This window comes from Peromyscus maniculatus, chromosome 6 (assembly GCF_049852395.1).
Source record: "Peromyscus maniculatus bairdii isolate BWxNUB_F1_BW_parent chromosome 6, HU_Pman_BW_mat_3.1, whole genome shotgun sequence".
In the NCBI taxonomy this organism is placed as follows: domain Eukaryota; kingdom Metazoa; phylum Chordata; class Mammalia; order Rodentia; family Cricetidae; genus Peromyscus; species Peromyscus maniculatus.
This window is the reverse complement of record NC_134857.1, coordinates 131,723,830-131,747,109: the sequence shown is the minus strand read 5'-3', so window position 1 is coordinate 131,747,109 and position 23,280 is coordinate 131,723,830. Positions and strand designations below refer to the sequence as shown.

The window sequence follows — 23,280 nt, the reverse complement described above, 5'->3', positions numbered from 1 at the left end:
GGAGCCAGCTGTAGCAGTTTGGTTACAGCAAAGCAAACCTTTATCTTGATGTGTCCATCTCACTTTGAACAGAATGCTTATTGGCCCAAGTGTCTTACAACATCTGAAGGTTTTAGGACCAGGACACCACTGCTTGCCCTCATACACAGATGTATCTGTAGTTGGAGCACACCATAGTTCTTTGTGTGTGTTTATGTTCTATGCATATCCATACCTGTGTATGAGGAAGCCAGAAGAGGAGGCTGCTCTCCCTATCTTGTTCCCTTGAGGCAGGATTTCTCACTGAACCTGGGGCCAGGATTGTGGCCAGTGAGCCCCAGGATCCTCTTGTGTTCTCCTTCTGAAATGCTGGGTTTATAGGCACTCATGGCGATACCCAGCTGCTTTCACATCTTCCTCTTGTGTATGCATATGTGCACATGCATGTCTGTATGTGTGTCTACATGCACACATGAATACAGTGTCCCTTGGAGGCCAGAAATTGGATTTCCTGGAGCTGGAGTTAAAGGCAGTTATGAACCATTTGATATGGGTTCTGGGAATTGAATTTGCAATAGTGGTAATTTCTCTTAGCTTCTGAGTCATTGCTCCTGCTATAAGTTCTTGAATTTTGAATGGATCCAAAGGTATGGCCTTAATGAAAATTTACTATTTTTAAAATAAGCCAACGAAAACACATATGTAAATGTAATATGCTTACAAATATCTATTCATTCATTCAATAAATATTTTCTCAATGCATTGAACTTGTCAGACAATGTATGTTCAAGCTAAGACTGTGCTGCCAGGTGGTCAGCACTACCTGTTCTCTTGGGAAGGTTAGGCTCTTCTGTAGGTGTTGTTGCAGAGTGAAGTGTAGATGTAACCAACCGTCTTATTAAATAAGAAACACAGAACCAATGCAAAGAAGAAAGCCAAGAGATCAGAGCTAAGAGCCTTACCCGCCTGCTGCAGCTAGCCTCTTAAGCCAAGAGACCTCTCCGAAAGAGACCTACTTTCTGTCTGTTTGTCTTTATATAGACTTTCTGTTCTGCTTTCTCATTGGTTGTAAACTCAAACACATGACTGCCTCATCACTGCCTGTATGTACAACCCTCCAGGTCTTCTATGGTATTGAGATTAAAGGCATGTGTCTCCAATGCTGGTTGTATCCTTGACCACACAGAGATCTATGTAGCTCTTCTACCAAGTGCTGGGATTAAAGGCGTGCGCCATGAACGCCCAGCTCTGCTATGGCTTGCTATTAGCTCTGACCCCCAAGCAACTTTATTTATTAACATACAATTAAAATCACATTTCAGTACAAATAAAATACCATCATAGTGAAGGTCAGTGTGGAGAGGGTAAGAGGATAAGTAAGCACACAAATTATCAGGAAGGTTTTCAAATTATGGTTACCCTGAGCAGGGGAGGGTACAGGGATATTTTAGATCGGATGGCCAAGGACAGTCTCATAAGGAACTTATGGCTGCATGTCTAAAGGAATACAGCCATGGATGACACTGGAGCTTTTTTTTTAAATTTTTATTTTTTTAGAAAACCTTAGACTATTTTAATGAGTCTTCTAAAGAAGCAAACATATCTGAAGAGGAAAAAGGAAGATGATGCTACCATAACCAGCCTCAGCAAACTCTGTCCTGAGATATCTATGACTTCTGAGTATAGGCACTTCATTCCAGCTTCTGGACCTGGATATAAGGAGCTTGTGTTCATTCCAAGTGAAACAGGAAACTGCATTTCCTACTTTGGTCTTGCATTCACCAACCAAACATTTGTCAGTTGTCACTAAGTGCAGAGAGATCTCAACTGTATGGTGTCTGTCACTGAGCATCTCTGTCAGTGCTGACTCCATGAACATGGATGCACCCAGTCCATCTCAATGAGAGTATGAAGTTAGTCTCCTTGATCCATGTTTGAACCTCTATATCTATGAAGTGAGTTCCTATAGCCTAATGTATAGTTCAGGAGTTGCTTATCACCAACTCTGAGCATATTAACAACTTGTCCTTTGACAGATTATTAAGAGTTCATGTGAAATTCAGTTTGGACATGAATGGATAAGGAACCATACAAGTTTTCACATATTATCTCATCAGCATCTAGTAAAATAAGGTGCTATCTGGTCCTCATCATTATTATGGCCATGGTTGTACTTTATCTTCTAGTAAAATTCAGTAGTAATTAAAAAGTAGTGACCAAACACCTACCACTGACATTTTCACATGTGTTACATAGGCATATAAACATGACTAAAATGAGATCTTCACTTCAAAGGAATGTATAGAGTATTTGTGGAGGTATGGGCAGAACTAGCTCTGTTACAAGAGACCCATGAAATACATGGACTTTCAAGGAACTCATTTTCTGAGAAACTTCATCTACTTGTAGTAGATACCATGTTCTTGGCCATAGCCCTCGAATTGGGCTTGCTCATATAGCCTCTGTTTTGTGAAATGAGTTCTGACTTGTGTTTCTTTGAGAAGGGCAATCTTGCCTTTTGAGCTTTATTGTTACTTCATGAACTTTCTTTTCTTGCATAGGTTAAATGACCCTGTCTTTTCCTCATACATTTCTTTTCCACAAATGTAGCAAATGCCTGTAGAAGCTCATGCCATATCCTGGTTTTCTTTTTAATATAAGAGTGATTAATAAGATCAGTTCTTCTCTAAGGTGCAAGCCAGACTCCAGTACCTTTTGAGAGTTTAGACTTCTGGGGTTCAGGATTAGAGGGAGTTTATATCCCAAACTGTCCACTAGTTATCCCAGTCAGAGAAATCTGGATGCTTCATCTACTTCATCATCTGTATTAAATAGTTTACCTAAATCCAAAGCATCGTCTCTATTTATTTTCACTTGCGTGTTTCTAGAGAAACCATATTGTTTTAAGTGTGGTCATTTTTGTGGTATTACTTGCAAAACCTCTCAAGAATACAATAGCTTTCACATAACTGCAGAGGAAGGACTTGGCTTTCTGGTGTTACAAACAACACCACAAGACCTGGCAACTTGATAGAAAAAATAACAGAAATAATACAATGGAAAAAAGGGTGGTAGAACTAGAGTGTTAGTCTTACACTGTCATGCAAGAAAACAATTTTCTGATATTTACTGATTTCTCCAGAGGAAGATCCTCAGTGTTATGGGGTGTCAGGAGTGAGCAATGAGTACTGTTTGGTGACACCATGCTTTTGATTTGGCAACTATTATAAAATACATACAAAGGTGTCTCTATTGCCTACCTTGAATGCATTCACAATTTAAGAATAATTTGACACTGAAAACTGTTTTTTCACATTTATTCACATAGCTTAACTGTGGTGAGCTGTGTCGAGGTCCTGGTGAAGGATGTTGGGGCTTTAACTCTGCTTTTTGATTACTCCTTGGGGCCCAAGAGGAAACTTCCAGGAGAGCCTTTAACTTTGTCATTTCCCAGTCTGAAGTCAGGTAATGACGAGGTTTCTAGGGCTTGTAGACGAATTTCTAAATGGTCTTATTAAATAAAAAATACAGAGCCATGTATAGGGGTGAAAGCCTTAGATCAGGGAAATAGGAAAAGCCACCAGTCAACCTTACCTCACCAACTCTGCAGCTTTCAAATGCTAGCTACTTCCTGTCTGCCCATGCCTTTATTGCCTTGCTGTTCTGCTCTCTCATTGGTTATCTTAGCCCAGCTACCTCACTTCCTTTTCCTACGCAGCTCTGTCACTTTCTGTCTGTCTGTACAGACCTTCAGGCCTCTACGGTTGGTACTGGAATTAAAGGCGTGTGTCACTACACTTTGCTCTGTTCTCTAGTGTGAGTTTGAACACACAGAGATCCTGCCTGCTAAGGGATTAACAGCATGTGCTGCCTGACTTCTTGTTTACTTAAAATGGCTGGCCTTTGCCCCCTGATCTCCAGGCAAGCTTTATTTATTAACATACAAATAAAATATCATCACATTTCAGCACAAATAAAGTATCACCACAAGGGCTCATACATTTGGAATGAGTCTGAGCTCGTACAGAGAGAAGCATCTGAGCTCTAGTTTTGACCCTGTCCCCTCAGGCAGGATGGGAGGGCCATCCTGCAGCCTTTCTTAGCCCCCTTCTCCAGAGCCATAGACCTGCTATCTCTTTTATGCTGCTTTTGTGCTCCTGCAACCTCTAACCTAAGTTGTCTTAACCCTCATGCCATCATTATGCTATTTTCTCTGACTATAGGGAAATTATTAGATGAGAGAAATTCTTTTTTCTTTAAAAAAAGTGTGTGTGTGCTGTGCATGCTTTTACATGCATATCTACATGCATGTGGCTGCATGTGCACATGCACACACCTGTTTCTGGAGGTCAGAAGTCAACTCAGATGTCATTCCTCAGATTCCATCCACCTTTGTTTTTTTTGTTTTGTTTTGATTTTAGGTAAAAACTCCTTTTTTATAGGCTGGTTAGGCAGCAAGTCCCATAAACCTACCTATCTCCTCTCAAATGCTGGGAATGCCAGTGTGGGCCACCATGCCCAGGGCTTCTATAAGAGCTCTGGAGATCAAATTAAGTTCTCATGCTTACATGGCAAACATTTTAGCAGCCATTTCCCCATACCTAAACTCTAGAAATTCTTCATAAAAGATAGAGAAGCTTAGCATTTATTTTCTCAGTTACTTCAAGGAGGGAAACATAACAATTTGTTAAAGTATAGAATGTAATGCATTTGTCCATCTGTTTCATCTCCGTAGAGCTCATTACTCATCTCATTCTAATTTATTTGTGCTGATATTCCAAATACTTTAAATAGGGCCATTGATAGGTTTATTGTAATGAGCAAAGTGAGTGATGTGTGTCCATCAGATGACATAAAAAAATTAGAAGTTGAAATGTTTAGTCCTGTAAATTTGATGTTGTTGTTGGGACTGGAGAGATGGCTCAACAGTTAACTGCTCTTAAGCATGCTTGACAGTCTTGCAGAGTACTGAAGTCTGGTTCCTAGGACCATTATTGGCCAGCTCACAACTGCCTGTAACTCCAGCTCCAGGAGATTTGAAGTCTTCTTTTGGCCTCTGCAAGTACCCACATGCATGTATGCACAGATGAACACAGATACTCATACCCATAATTAAAAGATAATCTTAAAAGATGTTGTTCCTTAATTAGATATCTGCATTATTACTAGTATAAGTGGTATTTTAAATGGAATTTTATCTTTATTGTATATTGATATCATTAGTGTTTCTGGAATAGAGTATGGAGAAGTGTCTCTGGTTTTCTTAAGTTACTAATTGTTATGCTTTGGATATTGAGTGCTCTTTTTGCCTTGAGTAAAGAACTGTCAGTGAAGTCTTTGTTCTCAGGTTTGCCTATTAGAGGGAGAGGCCTAGTGGGAGGTCTTTATGTTATTAAAGTATGTTGCTCCTTTGGGAGTCTAGTTTTTGTGGGATGCTTTGTTAGTTCCTGTGAAAGGAGTGTTCAAAAGCTTGACTCTGCAGCTTGCTCTCTCTCTGCTCCTGGTGTGAGATGTAGTCACCCCTGCTCCCATGTGGACAGCTGCATGTCACTGGGGCTCTGCAGCCAAAGCCCAGACACTAAAGTCTTGTGATGCTGTTTGGACCGAGTGTGCCCCTCTGCTCCTCTCCATGGTATTGCCTGGAGGCAGGGTCTCTCACTAAACTGTCTCCTCTTTCTGCTAGGCTTATTTGCCTGTGAGTTTTCAGGATCCGCCTGTCTCTGTCCCCTTTCCCATGCTGCAGTTATAGGCATGCGTGACCATGCCCACATATTTGAGCTCAGGTGCTGCCAGCTGCAGAACAACTGTGCTTTCCCCCACTAAGCCATTTTTACACCTTTCTTAACATTGCTACAATCTGGATCTTTCATGTACCCTGAAGCCTATTTGTTGAAGGCTTGGTCCATGGTAAAAGCTTTGGGAGTTGGTGTCTAGTGGAAGGATGTTAGGTAAGTATAAGCATACCTTTGAAAGGATATTAGGACCCTAATCCCTGTTCTGTTCCTCCTTACTCCTGGCTGTCATTAGATGAACAATTTTCTCTGATTTGCCACCCAAGGCCAAAAGTACCTAATGACCATGAATCGATACCTCTGATTCATGATCAGACTGTACCAATAACTGTGGGGTTAGATATTTCATAGAAATACACTAAGGGTGGAATTCCATGGCCAACTATTTCAGACTATATACACTTTATGCATATATAAATTGATATACATATCATAGGATGTGTATCCAAAGTGCTAAAAATTACATGGGCAAAGGCAAATTTGATCAAAGATTCAAGTCAACAAGTTGTAACCTAGAACATACTAGTGCCTATCTTGAGTTATAACTAAAGAAGAGGGATTTCACTTTGCTGCTCTACTCTGAAGAAAATTAAAGGCACAACTGTAGTAGTGCATGGTGACACACACACCTGAAACCCCAGCATTTGGGAAGAAGAAACAAGAGATAGAGACAAAAAAATTCAAGGCCAGCTTCATCTACATGTGAGTTTGAGGCCATCCTTGGCTACCTGAATCTTTGTGTAAAAAATGATAAATAACCACACAAAACTAAAACATAACTATATGATCCTGAAGGGGTTAGTTCAGATGCTAAATAACCATTGTCTTATCATTGTTACCCATTAAGTAGATGGACTAAAAAATCATGCTAACTAAAATGATTTAAATTAACTTGACTGTTTCCTGAGCTTGTATGGATTTAGTGTTTGACTCTACTTCGGCTCTGCTTTAGAGTCAAGCAGACCTCATTTCTCACCCTGGCCCAGCTCCTCCCAGCCATGCAATCCACTGCTTCATTTTCCTGTCTGGAAAGAGGATATAAAAATATCCAGAGACTTGTGGAGAGTACATGTGGTCTGTGAGCTCAGGATAGCCTTTTCAAATCCTTAGTTTCTCTAAAATTTATGGATGTTTTTTATTTTTAATGGGACACCCACTTCATTAGGAGTTCCCATCAACTGACAAATGATTGTATTAGAGCTTAGAAATGCTTTGGGCAATCTTTTCAAACTACTGTAATAATAAACCACTGGGGCCATTGGAAATTTCTCTCTGGAAAAACATTCTGTGTTTCAGGACAGCTGGTTGACCAAAACACCTTATTGGTACCGTCTGCTTTTGCTATAAAAGGCGTGTTGTAAACAGTCAAATAAAGTAGGGTTTGCTCATGAAACAATGCCTTTCCAGTTCTGTGACCCACTTCCAGCCAGTCATTGTCATCTTAATTCATACATGTGATGCTCGTGATCACTCTAGTTATGCCATAAAAGATAAACACTTCTTGATTAGAATGAAAATGCCTGTGGCTGTATTTAGAGTATAAACAAATTTTTATATTAACTGTGGGTTTAATAGCAGTCATCATGACTGGAAACCAGAATTCATAGTGCTGTAAAATGCATAGTTAAAAAATGACTCAAATTCTGGTGGGATACATGCCAGTTTTCTTCTTTAAACCTGATCTTTTGCCTATGGACTTTTTACTATCATCATTGCCAGAGACAGAAATGATGGAGTAAGGATCATAATTAGAACAATGGCCGCTTGGAATAAATAATTAAGAACCAGGTCCAACAAGCATCTGAACACACATGTGAGGATGAGATGGAGGAGGCTGTCAAAATGAAAATCATGCCATTTGTCATAGGATGGGTATAAAGACCCTTAAAAAGGATACATCGCTTTATGATATCATCTTACTTTAAAATCACCAGGTGTTGCATGAGGGGGCTTTTTGGAGCCCACTACCTATGATGGGACACCTCATGCAGCCTTGAGGCAGGGGGAAGGGCTTGGACTTGCCTCTACTGGATGTGCCTCCCCTTGGGAGGCCTTGCCTTCTTGTGGGGAGGAGTGGGGGTGGGTAGGGTGGGGAGGCTGGGGGGCAGGAGGAGGAAAGAGGGGGATCTTTGCTTGATGTATAAAATGAATGAAACATTTTTCTTAATAAAAAAAAATTAAAAAAAAAACACCAGGTGTGGTGGTGCACACCTTTAGTTACAGCACTCAGGAGGTAGAGGCAAAGCTAAGAGGCCAGTTTAGTCTACATAGAAAGTTTTAGGCCAACCATAGCAAGTTTTAGGCAACCAGGGCTACATAGTGAAACCCTGTCTCAAAACAAACAAGTAAAAAGATGCTGGCATTACCTCATGCTAGCAATCATTTTATGTTTCTTAGTTCACGGTTTTAAAAGTCACCCTTTCATTCCACAACAGATTCTAACCTTGTATCATTTTGACAACTATCATTTCTTTCTGTCTTAAACATTATTTTTGTGTGTGTATGTTTGTATGTGTGTGTCTGTGTGAGTGTATGTAAATGTGTATGTGCCTGTGCGTACATACAAGAGGTCAGAGGAGGCTACCAGACCCTTGGAGCTGGAGATACAGGCATTTGTGGGATGTTTCTCTGAGACTGCAACTTCAGTTCCCATGACTGCACAGTAAGTATTCTTAAACATGGACCCACCTCTCCAGGTTGACATCAGTGTTCTGACACAGATGATTACGGGATGCTCAGCCTGTCTGGCTTGTCAGTCAAGTCTGCTGTTATGGGCACAGGAGATTCAGAACAAAACATCTATGTGCATCAGTTCTGGCTTTAAGAAGATATTAGTGATAGTAGAAGGTTAGCTGAAAAACAACTGGACATCTACATGGACAGAAATCGAATTTTCAATGTTGAAACTTGAGATGTACCAAGGCCAGGGAGGCCGGTTCTTGACTCCTTACCTGCCAGTTCCCACTCACCAAATCCCAACTCCTCCATATTTTGTTTTATTAAGGTTTACTTTATTTTTATTTGTGTGTATGTGTGTGTCTGTGTCCGTGTGTGGGAATGTGCATGTGTATGTTTCCACTGAGATGAAAAGAATGCATCAGATCCCCCCGAGCTAGAGTTAAAGGTGATTGTGAGCTACTCAGTGTGGGTACTGGGTACCAAACCCATGTCTGCTGTAAGAGCAGCAAGTGCCTGCTGTGGGATGTCCTCCTGTATGCTGTGAATATGTTACTATGATTGGTTAATAAAGAAGCTGCTCTGGCCTATGGTGAGTCAGGTTATAGCCAGACAGGAAATCCAAGAGAGAGAGAGGAAGAAGAAAGGCAGAGATGAGAGAGATGCCAGACTGCTGCCCAAGGAGCAACATGCCAGCAGACTGGTAAGCCATGGAACATGTGCAAAATGTAGATTAATAGAAATGGGTTAATTTAAGATATAAGAGCTAGCTAGCAAGAGGCCTGCCATGGGCCATACAGTTTGTAAATAATATTAAACCTCTGAGTGATTATTTTATAAGTGGCTGCAGGACCATGGGGCTGGGAGGGCCCAGAGGAACTTGGGACCAGAGAAACTTTCCGGCTACAAGTACTCTTAAATACTGAGCCATCTTTCTAATCTTTCTATCATATTTTAGTTGGGTAACCTTGAGCAAGTTACCTCTTGCTGTCTTGGTGTCAACATCTTAAAATAGGAATAATGCTACTTTTTCATATTTGGGAACAAGTGTTTAAAGTTTGAGTGGATACTAGTAAGCACCATGAATCATATAGTAAGTGCTCAGCTGATGTTTGTATTGCTGCTGGCTCATCATCTGGTTAGTGATTGTAACATGCCACCGCTCAGGTAGACGTGGGGTTCACATTTACTTCACCACTTTCTAGCTACCATAACTGGGGCAAGGCAACATCTGTTTTGCTTTTGTTTTTGTTTTGCCTCACATCAGAAGCAAGGACCTCTGAGGGGTTTTTGATTATGAAATGAATTAAGCTATATATTTTCCCTTTCCTGAAGAAATCACTGTTCATTGCATACATTATCTACTCAGCTGGTATAAAGATACAAAATGAAGAGAGCTTTTTGATCTGGGATTCTTACATTACAAAGGGAGGGTGTCAGTGCGAGGGAAGACGGTCACCAGAATAAAGAGAGGTTTGTCTCTATAGAAAGGGAGGAGTCACTATAGCAAAGGAGGAGTCACTATAGTAAAGGAGAAGTCACTATAGTAAAGGAGGAGTCACTATAGTAAGGGAGGAGTCACTATAGTAAAGGAGGAGTCACTATAGAAAGGGAGGAGTCACTATAGTAAGGGAGGAGTCACTATAGTAAGGGAGGAGTCACTATAGTAAAGGAGGAGTCACTATAGTAAAGGAGAAGTCACTATAGTAAAGGAGGAGTCACTATAGTAAAGGAGGAGTCACTATAGTAAGGGAGGAGTCACTATAGTAAAGGAGGAGTCACTATAGTAAAGGAGGAGTCACTATAGTAAGGGAGGAGTCACTATAGTAAGGGAGGAGTCACTATAGTAAGGGAGGAGTCACTATAGTAAAGGAGGAGTCACTATAGTAAAGGAGAAGTCACTATAGTAAAGGAGGAGTCACTATAGTAAAGGAGGAGTCACTATAGTAAGGGAGGAGTCACTATAGTAAAGGAGGAGTCACTATAGTAAAGGAGGAGTCACTATAGTAAAGGAGGAGTCACTATAGTAAAGGAGAAGTCACTATAGTAAAGGAGGAGTCACTATAGTAAGGGAGGAGTCACTATAGTAAAGGAGGAGTCACTATAGTAAGGGAGGAGTCACTATAGTAAGGGAGGAGTCACTATAGTAAGGGAGGAGTCACTATAGTAAGGGAGGAGTCACTATAGTAAGGGAGGAGTCACTATAGTAAGGGAGGAGTCACTATAGTAAGGGAGGAGTCACTATAGGAAAGGAGGAGTCACTATAGTAAGGGAGGAGTCACTATAGTAAGGGAGGAGTCACTATAGTAAAGGAGGAGTCACTATAGTAAGGGAGGAGTCACTATAGTAAGGGAGGAGTCACTATAGTAAAGGAGGAGTCACTTGTAAAGGAGAAGTCACTATAGCAAAGGGAGGATGTAGCTGTATCAAGGATTTGATGTCGCTACAGCATTTCCTCCTCTCTCCTTTCCTTTTATCTTTGATAGTCTTTGACAGAGAAAGAAATGTCCTGTGAGGCAATTGGTCAGTCCTCCATGAGCAAATTACAACACATATACAAAGAGTCTTTAAATGTCTTTGCTTAGCCGGGCGGCGGTGGCGCACGCCTTTAATCCCAGCACTCGGGAGGCAGAGGCAGGCGGATCTCTGTGAGTTCGAGGCCAGCCTGGTCTACAAGGTGAGTTCCAGGAAAGATGCAAAGCTACACAGAGAAACCCTGTCTCAAAAAACCAAAAAAAAAATAAATAAAAAAAAATAAATAAAAAAAAAATAAATAAATAAATAAATAAATAAATAAATAAAAATAAATGTCTTTGCTTATCAGTACTGTGCTGTACTTCAGGGATGACCACATTTTTCACTGGTTAGAGCTAGACATGAGAAATATGTGATCCCGGCACTTGGGAGACAGGAGGATGAGTGTCTTAGCTGGGGCTACACAGTAAGTTTGATGCCAGCATGGATTACATGATACTCTGTCTGAGAAGACGTAAAAACCTGGGCAGGCAGCTCAGGGAGGAAAATGCTTGCCTTGCAAGTCTGGGGCCTGAGTTGGTATGTGTTTGTGATCCTAGCTCTGGGGAGGCAGAGAGACATGGATCCCAGGGCTCCCTGGGCAGCTAGCCTACCCAACTTGTCAATCCTCATGCCAGTGACAGAAGACCTAGTTTCAAAAAACATGGTAGATTGTTCTTGAGGGAGGATACTGGAGGTTGTTCTCTGGCTTCCTCCTCACATATGTGCACTTGTACACTCACACACACTCACACACACCCCTTTGTTCTTTTTCCTCCTGTTGAACACACCCTGTTGAGTACATTCCTGTCTCGAATCACCCATCAAATGCAACATTTTTTTTTTTTTTTTTGAGACAGGGTTTCTCTGTGTGACAGCCCTAGTTGTCCTGGAACTAGCTCTGTAGACCAGGTTGGCCCGAGAAATACTAATTTAAGTGTTTTCAACATAAAATGATTGAGATATAGAAATTGTATAATTTAGTCAGGGGAAAAAACCCTTCATATTCAAAAACATCTATCACCAGGCAGTGCTGACACATGCCTTTAAACTCAGCACTCAGGAGGCACTGGCATGTGGATCTCTGTCAGTTTGAGACAGCATGGTCTACAGAGCAAGTTCTAGAACAGGCTCTAAAGCTACATAAAGAAACCCTGTCTCAAAAAACCAAAATATAAAAATGTACAAAAACATTTATCATGCCAGAGTATGTAATTTTCATCTTGTAGTTTTAAATACATACAATATATGTGTATATATCCATAAATATAAATTAGTTCCTATGTCTATTATTCTGGAACTGCATAGGAGCCAGAATTTTCCCCCTGCAGGTTCTTGTCACAATTATTTTACTTTCTTGAGTCAAAGTCTTAGTATGTAGCTGAGACTGGCCTTGAACTCAATATGCAGCAGAACCTGGCCTCCACCTTCTGTTGTTGGGGTTGTTGAGTGTGCCATGCAACTCCCTTTTTAATGATCCTGTTTGCAAGAATAGGATCAATCTGTAGAGTTGAATCACCTCAAATGTATTTAATTCCCAAATAGCTTGTAAACATTAACTTTCTAAACACTAAGTGCCCCAGTGTGGTCCTATAACATGAATTGCTAAGCAGTCTTATTAATAAAAACAACAACCCAGAGCCAGATAGTAGTGTGAAAACTGAGAGATCAGAGGAATAGAACAAGCCAAGCCACAAGTTCTTACCTCTAGGAAATCCTCAGCCAAAGAGGGAGCTACTTCCTGTATACTCATGCCTATATGCCTTTCTGTGCTCTGCCACCTTACTTCCTCTCTCCGCCCAGATACATCACTTCCTCTTTCTGCACAGCTCTATCACTTCCTGTCTGTCTGTACAGACCTCCAAACATCTATGGTTAACTAGTGCTGGGATTAAAGGGATATGTCACCATGCCTGGCTCTGTTCCCAGTGTGCCCTTGAACTCACAGAGATCTGGATGAAACTCTGCCTCCATAATGGTAGGATTAAAGGCATGTGTTACCATTGCCTGACCTCTATGTTTATTATAGTGGCTGGCTTTTTCCTCTGATCCCCAGATAAGCTTTATTGGGGTACACAAATAAAATATCACCACACAATCCCTCCATAAAGTACTGGAAAGAGTCTCTCTTATTTGATGAGAAGCTGAGTCATCATTGAATCATCATGATCAGCCTGCCATGCTTAAGTGTAAAATGTAGTGGGTAGTTGTTTCAGCTTTGACCTGGAAGTACTACCCGTAGTGAGGCTTCTGGTAACTGCTGCGCCTACCTATGAAGTGCCCCTGGGGCAGGGCTGACACGGGAGCCCTTAAAACCTGAGATCCAGATGTGCCAGCTCTCTTGGTTCCTAGTGATCCTGGATGCTGGATGATAGACTGAGTGTAATTTTACAGAGAACCCAGCTGGACTGCACTGTACCTCTCCCAGATCCTGTGACCAATCCCTTTACTGACTGTAAATTACCCCAAAATAAACCTCCTTTTTAACTACGTTGCCTTAATAAATCCCCCAATAGTAAAACATAAAGATTACCCTTGGGTGACAAAGTTATGAATGATGACGGTTTGAAAACCAATGGGTTGTTCTTCCACATACCCAAGTGATTCCTTGTAGGCCTGGCCATCCTCCTCTAAAGCTGATGGAGAAAGAATGGTTTGCTTAGAGCAAGAAACACTATAATGTGAGGTCAGGCATGGAGAAAACCTGTGTCTTAGTTATGTTTCTATTGCTGTGACAAAACACCAACCAAAAGCAACGTGGGAAGGAAAAGGTTTATTTCACTTCCTTTTCCATGTAACAGTTCATCACTGAAGGAAGTCAGGGCAGGAATTCAGAGGACAGGAACCTGGAGCCAGGAGCTGATGCAGAGGCCATGGAAGGGTGCTGCTTATTGGCTTATTTCCCATGGCTTGCTCAGCCTGCTTTCCTATAAACCCAGGACCACCTGCCCGGGGATGGCAGCACCCACAATGGGCAGACCCCACCCCATCAATCAGTAAGAAAATTCCCTACAGGCTTGCCTACAGCCAAATCTTATGAAGTGAATTTCTCAGTTGAGGTTCCTTCCCCTCAAATGACTCTAGCTTGTGTCAAGATGACATAAAACTAGCCTGCATAATCTACTTCAATGACTAGATGAGAACTCTACGTAATTTTCACAAACGTCATTCACATGGAAAGGGATTTTGTGACTATTACACTAAGGCTTTTCGTGTCTAAGAATAGGGTACATCTCCGGGGAATGATTTGATTATATATCCACTTAAATCACTTAAAAAATGTGGTGCCAGGGAAAACTGATTCTGCATCTGAAGGATGCTAAATTCACAACTGCTCAAACAACAGGGCTGTTTTGTTCTCATGGAGCTCCGGTCTGTCTCAACTGTCATGCTTGCTCTGTAGATGTCTAACCACTAAACGCTACATCTCCAGCCCGTGAAAATTAATTAAGCCTGAACAACTGAGGTGCTAATGCACTACCAACTTCTAAAGACACGTGCATTTTTATGATGGTGTTTATGAATAGCCCTCCTTGTAGCGACTTCCTTGTCTTCACTGTGCTGCATGCAGTATTATAACTGCGTCATGTTGGTCTCTCCGCTTAGAGACAGCATGCATCCCAATGCACCCAACAAAAACCAGTTGTCCTGCCATCAGCCAGGTCCTGGAACATAGCCAAGACTTGGTCAGACGAGAGGATATGCATTCGAGACAACAATATTTTAGTGTGATGATTTGCCAGATGAAGAAGCTGAGTTAATCACTTGTCAGGATTTCCCTAAAGCTTTGCTTCAGTATCATTGTCATCTTGCATCACGCCTGGACAGTCGACAGTGACATCCACCCACTGCTAGAGGAGTGTGTTTCTTGGAACCTCAAAGAGACAGAAGCATAAACACACATCTTGAATTTACCACTGTTGTTTGAGTTTGCTCTTCTGTTTTTGAGACAGGGTTTCACCACAGAGCTCAGGCCTGCTTAAACTTACTATGGAGCCCAGGCTGCCCTCAAACTTGCCCCAGCCTTTCAAGTGCTGGGATTATGTGTCAGCACGTCTGGTTTACAGCTGCTCTTACTTGTTAATGGCCACTGGAGTCCTGACTCGGCTCAACACATGCAGACACAGAGTACATGTTGCTGCAATAATTTCCGTAGTAAAACTTTAGCTGACATGGGGTCTGTTGTTGGTCACTAAAGTCACAGATTCACTATTATTATGGCCTTAAACAGTTGACATACTTTTATTGTATAGCCTGAGTGGAAGAAAAATCACTATGTAATTTATTTTGCTCATTGAAGCCTGGAAATGAATATGGGCTCTCCTCATACATTTCTTTGACACTGTAGTGAGCATCTGAGAAATTATCAGTGTAAAGAATAGATTACTTTCATACACAATCCAGATACTTCATACTGAGAATTTCAGCCACTGAAAAGAGGATGATTGCTTATTGGGCACAGTGCTTGATGCACAAGTGTGGAGAACAGAGTTTAGTACCCTAACACCCAGCTAGATGTCAGGTGGCATGGTGGCCCACCTATAGTCGGCAGCTGTTCCAGCTTTGACCTGGAAGTACTACCCCTATTGAGGCTTCCGGTAACTGTCAGGCCTACAAGGCAGAGCTGAGACAGGAGCCCTGAAAACACGAGATCTGGATGTGCCAACTCTCTTGGTTCCTGGATCCTGGACACTGGAAGTAGACCAAGCAGAGTTCTCCAGAGAACACCACTGGACTGTGCTTCACCTTTTCCATACCCTGTTACCTATCCCTTCACTTATAAGCTACCCCACAAAATAAACCTCCCTTTTAACTACATGGAGTTGCCTTAATATTTCAACCAATACCCACCTCTTACCCCAGCACTTGGGAGGCAAAGACAGGGTGTCCCTAGAGCCATTTGGCTAGCTTGACAAGCTGAATTCATGAGCTCAGTATATAAGACAAAGAGGAATGAAGAGTGATCTTAGAAGACACCCAATGCCACTCTTTGTCAAGACATATGTAGCCTAACACATGCATATTTGTACACACAGACACACATAGTCAGAGATACTCACACAAAGACAGACACACACATAGATCTCTCTCTCTCTCTCTCTCTCTCTCTCTCTCTCTCTCTCTCTCTCTCTCTCTCTCTCACACACACACACACACACACACACACACTGTACCTTTCCATAATTCTGTAGCTGAGAAACCTTGTAGACTAGTTGGAAGGCTGTTTGATGAGAGTCTGTGCATAGCTTTCCGGAATGTAAGTTTGGGTGGTCCAGTCAGAGCATACTTCCCAGGCTTGTGAAGTGCCTGTCATCAGAGAGCACAGTACCCGACTACAGACCGAACCCACCTGCCCGGCTTGCAGACACTCGGTCTTCATCTGGACCCCAGATCTCCAGCATTTCCCAGTTGTATCACAGCCCCACTTTCCAGGCAATTCTGTATGCCTTCAATACTGTTCCACTTCTACACAGATGTGCAGAAACCCCATGCATTCTTATTCTTTAGGAAGATAGTTATTTCCATAAACTACCAGAGTTGGTAGAGGTACTGATTAATAAGACAGTATGTGTTCCCACTAAAAAAAATTAGTAAATTACACAAAAACAAAGGAAAATGAATTAGAATCCTGTTACCCAGTGTTAACCAATGAAACGTTGATAGATGCCTCTGTAGTTTATATTGTATGCATAAAATAACATGTTTTCAGAATTGAGATCATATAAAAATCATTTGATGACTTGCTTTCTTTAAGATAACACTGAATCCCAACACCAATTCCCGTGTATATTTCCATTATGCAAAATGACCACAATTTATCCTTTGTTGGACACCCCGATTGCTCTAAACTATCAGTAACGTACCATTATCAATAACATCCTAACTGGTGTTTTCTTTTCCAGAAATATTCTACCTATATTTTTCTTGATGGCTCACTAATTAATGATCTGGGCCCTGGAGCAAACTGCTCTTTGTGCTGAAGTTATCGGATAAAGGAGAGTCATGAATGGCTGGGCACTGGCTTTGTGTTCTAGAGAGAGGACATGGGCTCTTTCAGCAGATGACTGAGCATCTCTTCACAGATCAAACTACTGTTCCAGGAGAGAGGAGAATCAGAGAGGGGCTGCCATGTAACAGGCACTTGAAATGTGCTTGTCTTCAACACAAGGCAGGCTCTTTGATGCAATTGCATGGAGAACGTTTGTTCGTGGATTTACAGGGCTGTGTCTGGCTGAGCTTCCCTAATAGAAAGTACACAATTTTTATATTTGTAAGGCGAGATAAATATTTACTCATTCGTCCTTGAACCCAAACTAATACGATAAAATTCTCACAGACAGATGATAGATTTCACAGTGTCTGCTTTATTCACCCTGTGTCTTCAATGCCTAGTCCATCACCTGACCTAAAGGAGGTAAATAGATATTTTGATGAGTGAAGACAAACAGTAAAGTGAAAATATCTCATCTGAGTTGCCGGTCAAGCCTTGGCCCCACTTCTGTGAGAAGTGAGGCTCATATAGGTACGTTTCTTCAGCTGTATTGTGTAATCAGAGGAAGCAGTACCACAGAGTCTGCATCTGATCCAGGTGCTCTGTGAAAGACACAGTTTTCATTTCACAGTTGCAGCACATTTATGTCTGCAGGTTAATACATTATTTTCCTGGAAAAGAAGCTGTTTCCCAAAAGATCTGCTTGGGCTGAAGATCCTGTCTCTTTTGAGAGATATCAAACCACCATGCAATCCCCATTAGCTTATGCTGCTACAGAAACACTGAGAAACTGTCAATGGCTCAAAATATTGGACCTTTGTGAGGACTGGGCAGAGGTTTCTCTGATAATCAGTTGTGTTATGAAGTACACGAGTGAATTTATGGAGTATATTTTAAGTGTCGACTTTGTACTTGGTAATAGAAATAAAAAGACACTCAAAGGTGCATAGATCAGTTCAGGATTGTCATGTGTTGTGAGTGGCTAAGTAGGGATGCATAGGGACCAGAACAACCACAACTGCAAATTTATTTCAATGGAGATGATGAATTGGAGGTGACACTATTCTTAGGTGGAGTTGTAGGATGGGTTGGGATTAATGGACAGAAAAATAAGGCAGAGGATTTTAAAACACAAGCAGATCAAGCGGGTACTCAAGAAGGTGATGTACCTCTGGGCCAAGTGGGGCCTCACACAGGGCTTGTGCCTGTGATCGGAGGTTGTAAGGGCCAAGTATTGGGTGCATCCTGGTGTAGCCACCCTGGAGTGTGCCGTATGGACAATGAAGGTTGTGGGAAGGGGCCACACCCTTCAGTCACTGATGCCATTGTTGAAATAAAGACATTTCTTTCCTACAATAGTCTTGATTTTCTTTTCATTTGGGATTTATTTATTTGCTTTATTATCTCTTAATCCAGATGGCACAATGGTCCAAACATCGTTATGACTTTTATGAATTATTTTCTATTCATTTGTTTATTACTCATTTTCATAGATATGGTGTTTTCAGTATTCTCTTACTTGAACTTTGTATGTGGTGGCCAAAGCTAGGCTTGGTGATTTGCCATATTTTAATACATAGTGGCAACCATTTAGGGAGCCAGTTCTACAAATGATCTTTACAGTGCATGTATGAAATGGACACAGGACACCAAAATAGACATTGATACGGCTAAGCCACAGCTGAAATGGGGACCATTTCTACAAAGCCTTTGGAAAACTCCATGCAGACTCTTGGAAACTTTAGCTGAGTAAAGGTGGGAGATGAAGAAAGTGAAGTTGTTGGTATTAGGTGAAAATGTTGGTAACGTTGTAGTTACCAATGGGAAATTCTAAAGTTCTTTTATTTTTTCTTTTTGAGTTAGGGTCTCTCTGTACATCTCAGACTGGCCATGAACTCACGATCCCTCCCGTCTTTAGAATCAGTATTACAGTGTTCAGCAAAGTTCATTGTTTGAAAGCACTTAAAGCTTTTGTATAATTTATTTGTTTAAATATACTTTCATTTGCTATTGAATAAGCAAATGTGTATTTGCTTTAAAGTTCTTATTCCCAGAAGTATAAGGCTAGTTGCTGATATCAATGTTTGTTCCCACATGAGTCTGTTTGTACACAGTGGGATATCATTTTTGTAGTCTGTCTTTCTTTTCTTTTCTTTCTTTCTTTTTTTTTGGTTTTTCAAGACAGGGTTTTTCTGTGTAGCTTTGCCTCTTTCCTGGAACTCACTCTGTAGCCCAGGCTGGCCTTGAACTCACAGAGATCTGCCTGCCTCTGCCTTCCAAGTGCTGGGATTAAAGGCGTGTGCCACCACCACCTAGCCATATTTGTAGTCTTCATGTCAGTTTGAATTAAAAGATTCTGTGGTCTGCATCCACAATTTATGCCACCATTTATCAGCATTTTGTAAAATAGCAGCACTTTGTAGTATGTGGTATAAAGGTCACATCACATTTGTAGTCTACTTGAAAACTGAAGAAATGCCTGTGATCAACAGCTTTCCCTATTTTGTTTATTTTCTAGGTAACAATGGCCAACATTGCCATAAATGGAAACAATTCCCCAGTGACCTGTGAAACGACACTCTTTGCTCTCCGAATGGCAACGTGGAATCAGATCTTAGACCCCTGGGTCTATATTCTGCTCCGGAAGGCTGTCCTTAAGAACTTGTATAAGCTGGCCAGTCACTGCTGTGGAGTGCACATCATTAGTCTGCACATCTGGGAGCTCAGCTCCATCAAGAATTCCTTAAAGGTTGCTGCTATTTCTGAGTCACCAGCTGCGGAGAAGGAGAGTCAGCAAGCATCTAGTGAAGCAGGACTGTAGGTCAATGCGGGGCTAGAATAAAATGGGGGGAAGTTTTGGAAACATCTCAACTGATCAGATTCATAGCCTAACTGGAACATTTGGACCTTGGTGTGTAGCTTGGGAGTACACCGGACAGATGAAGCTTCTGAATTTCGTTATGCTGGCTGGTGCATGGTTGTGCATTTTTGCTTGTTGTTGTCAACAGGAGGTAAACTGATACAATGCAGTGGAGTTGAGTGAAACACAACTTTTGAGTTTAGCTGTGTGACTTGTATTTTTGGAATAAATGAATCTGTTGAGGCCCAATGCCAATGAATACTTGACCTGTTTCTCCAAGACACCTTAATGCTACCTGCACATGGCCATTTCATTGACTTATAGACAAGACTCAGAGTAACACAAGACTCTGAACCAGTTTGTGTGTGGCGTTCTTGTCTGTTTACCAGTCTACATATCCTCAATCAATGTCTACATGACCATGATATTGGGGATTCACAGTGGCTAGTGATGACCACTGCATATGCTGGGTCAGCCTGACCTTGTGAGGCTGATGAGCATGGCCATTCTTGTCACAACTGACACATGTACTTGCTCGCATTTGTTGTTATGAAGGTCAATTATTGTTTGAAGTTTTTTCTATAAAGTAATAGATTTTCAGTGTTGAAGTGATCTCCCTTTCCTCTGAAAATTGTAGAGAAACACAACACAGGCTTTGTCTTAGCACAGATTCAGCTCCTGTTAGCATATACACTAAACCCTATCATGGACTGTGCAAACCATCTAAATCCCAGGGATATATGACAAGAACATGGCAAATATTGCTTTACCTAAGCTGTCATTTCTGTCAGGAAATAAAAGAAAAACAATCAAATATTCAAAGCCTATCTGCAGCTAGTGTGTTTCTGCTTTATAGACATAGCCTAAGGGAGTTTTGTTGACAGCAGCTTCACTAAATCTGTTGGACCACATTTTCAAAGCCCGTGTTACCAGTGTGGGGAAGATCTAAAATTAGCCAGGAGTTGGGGACATAACTGGGGACTTAGGGTTAATCAGAGACCAAGGAACAAGACTCTGTCTCCAAGTTTCCCAATCATAATCCACACTTCTCCTTTGCTTGTTTGTATAATTTAACACAAAGATTTTCAATTTGAGTAATCATTATAAGCACTGTAGGTCCATCAGTGACTAGGGTTAGTGGTTATGTTTCATAAAGAAATTCATTTTTATATTTAAAAAAGTCCTTGCTTTCATCAGGTTTGTCTGTATTTAAAAAATATTACTTTTTTTTCCTTTGCAATGTGTGTGAGTGTTTTGCCTGAATGCATTTCTGTGCATCATGTATCTTTCTGGCACCTACTGAGACCAGATCCCATGCGACTGGAGTGACAGATGGTTGTAAACTACCATGCAGGTGCTGAGAATTGTACCCAGGTCTTCTGGATGAACAGCCAGCACTCTTAAATGCTGAGCTCTTCCTCCAGCCTCTAAAAAGTGTTTTTGTCTGTAAAAATGATTTCAGATTCTAGGAATCCTGAGAATTCAATCAAATTAAATTAGTGCCTGTATTAACTTCTCCTTTTGGTTGGGAGTTTACATTAGTTGTGATTACTGATTTTGGTAAATTCTCATGAGTAAATTAAAAGAAACTAAGCAAATAGCCTTGTTGAAGACTTAAAGGAAATTATTTGTAGTGAATTTAAAAGAAATACATACTATTATGTGACAATATCAACTTAAAGCCAATAAGAGATCAACTACACAACTGATTCTTATGCAGAGACTATGTCAGATAATAGACAGCAATATTCTGGTATAAACTGAGCATGGAGTTTTAAAGGTTGGGCCCAAATTAAATTTATGATGACAACTACATGTATATGTATGTATATGTGTGTGTGTCTGTTCGTCCGTTCATGTGTACATGCATGTGCATATGAATTTATGTGTCTATGTATTGTAAGTACATGTGTATGTATAATGCATATGATTGTATAAAGCCATTACAATTTGTGATTGCTGTTACATTACATAAATGTTATCATGTTTAATTTCAAGAGCACTTAAAGCTTGAAAAAACTTGTAGATGATTCACTTATTTTGAGAGTTGGTATTTATTTTCTACAGAGATAAGGTGTTGGGATCCTATAAACTGAGGCATGAAGAAGCAAATCTCCATTTTTCTTCATTATAGTTGTTAAAACTCTGCAATGTACATTTGTATTTCAACTGAGGAAGGCACTGAGAAGGAACCTGCTCTGAGGCCCCAGGTCCCTTCTCTGTGAGCCTCTAATACAGACAAAATTGTTCCTCTATTGCTATGATGTCACTCTGGCCATGCGCGTTTACCATGAGACCATCTTGTGACATCATCATGTGGGGGAGAAGAGGTTCTGGGAAGTGACAAAGGATTTATTCTGTGCATATTCTGGAAGATTTATCCATACTATCTGAGCACACACACAATTTAACTGATCTTAAGATGAGGTCAAACCCACAGTGTAAACATAAAAAGTTGAAAAAAGTTTAATGTATATACCTGACTCCAAAATTCTGTTTATTATTGTAGCTGTTTTATGGAGCTTAGTTATAGCACACTTTATTGTGTAATGAGCAATGGAGGGGAACATTCACTGATAACTTCCTGAGTTATCAGTGTGAGTAAAAGTGTATTTGTTCGTATTCATTATAATAAATAGTAGAAATAGTTCCAACAAGCTCACCAATGTGAGAGTTTAAGCTCTGTTTTGACCTTTGTAGTCTGTTTCATGAGGCCAGCTGTTGCCCACAACTTCACGTACTATCCAGACACTGGATTTCTGGAGAATTACATTCTTATAGATAAACAAACACTATACATCTCTGACCTTTTTGGAATCTTTGTAATTGTTTAATGAATATGAGATAAAACACATATCACTTTTTCAAGAGAGCATACTGAATTGTAATTAGCTGTGGGTACAACTAAAAACATGATACTTGCTGGTGGGTTTAATGGAGTGATAGAGATACCCTAAAGACAGGATATTGCTTTTAATTGTCTCTGAAGTAGAAAATTCCTAGATGCCAACTTGCACATAAGTGGATATCTGTTATGTAACAAAGAGTTGTATTTTCTCACTTTCAGTCTTAAAAGGCAATTCTGCTGTGTGCTTAATGTGAGGTTAGGGCCTAAATAAGAGTACTTACTAAATATATAGCATAAGATTTTGTGGAAACGATATGTTACCTGCTTCACTACAAATGAACTGCTTTCTAGGATCAGAATATAAAAACTGGGATTATACATTTTCTGAATTCTTCACCTGGTTATCAGAAGAATTTACCACTTGGTAAATAATGTTGGACTTCAACTCATTACTGACACATTTCAATTGGAGAGAAAAAGAGTGGTCCTTTTGTTATATGAACAAATATATTTTGTGCTCCTCATACTTGTAGTAAAAGAGTAAGGGATAATATGTGTATATAATAATATATTCTTACTTGCATTAATACTGACTATCACTTGCACTGCATGCTGTTTA

At 40.6% G+C, this 23,280-nt stretch overlaps 1 protein-coding gene across 4 annotated transcripts in view; it reads left to right on the top strand.

The window, feature by feature from the left end:
* The window catches only part of Ptgfr (prostaglandin F receptor), a 41,081-nt gene extending 19,246 nt beyond the window's left edge, over positions 1-21,835 (top strand). For all 4 annotated transcript variants that reach the window (XM_016007882.3, XM_006989490.4, XM_076575220.1 and 1 more), the window contains exon 3: positions 19,472-21,835. In XM_016007882.3, coding sequence (XP_015863368.1) covers positions 19,472-19,774 — 303 coding nt within the window. In that variant the 3' untranslated portion in view covers positions 19,775-21,835. The remainder of the gene's footprint in view (positions 1-19,471) is intronic.
* Positions 21,836-23,280: the final 1,445 nt, after the last annotated feature.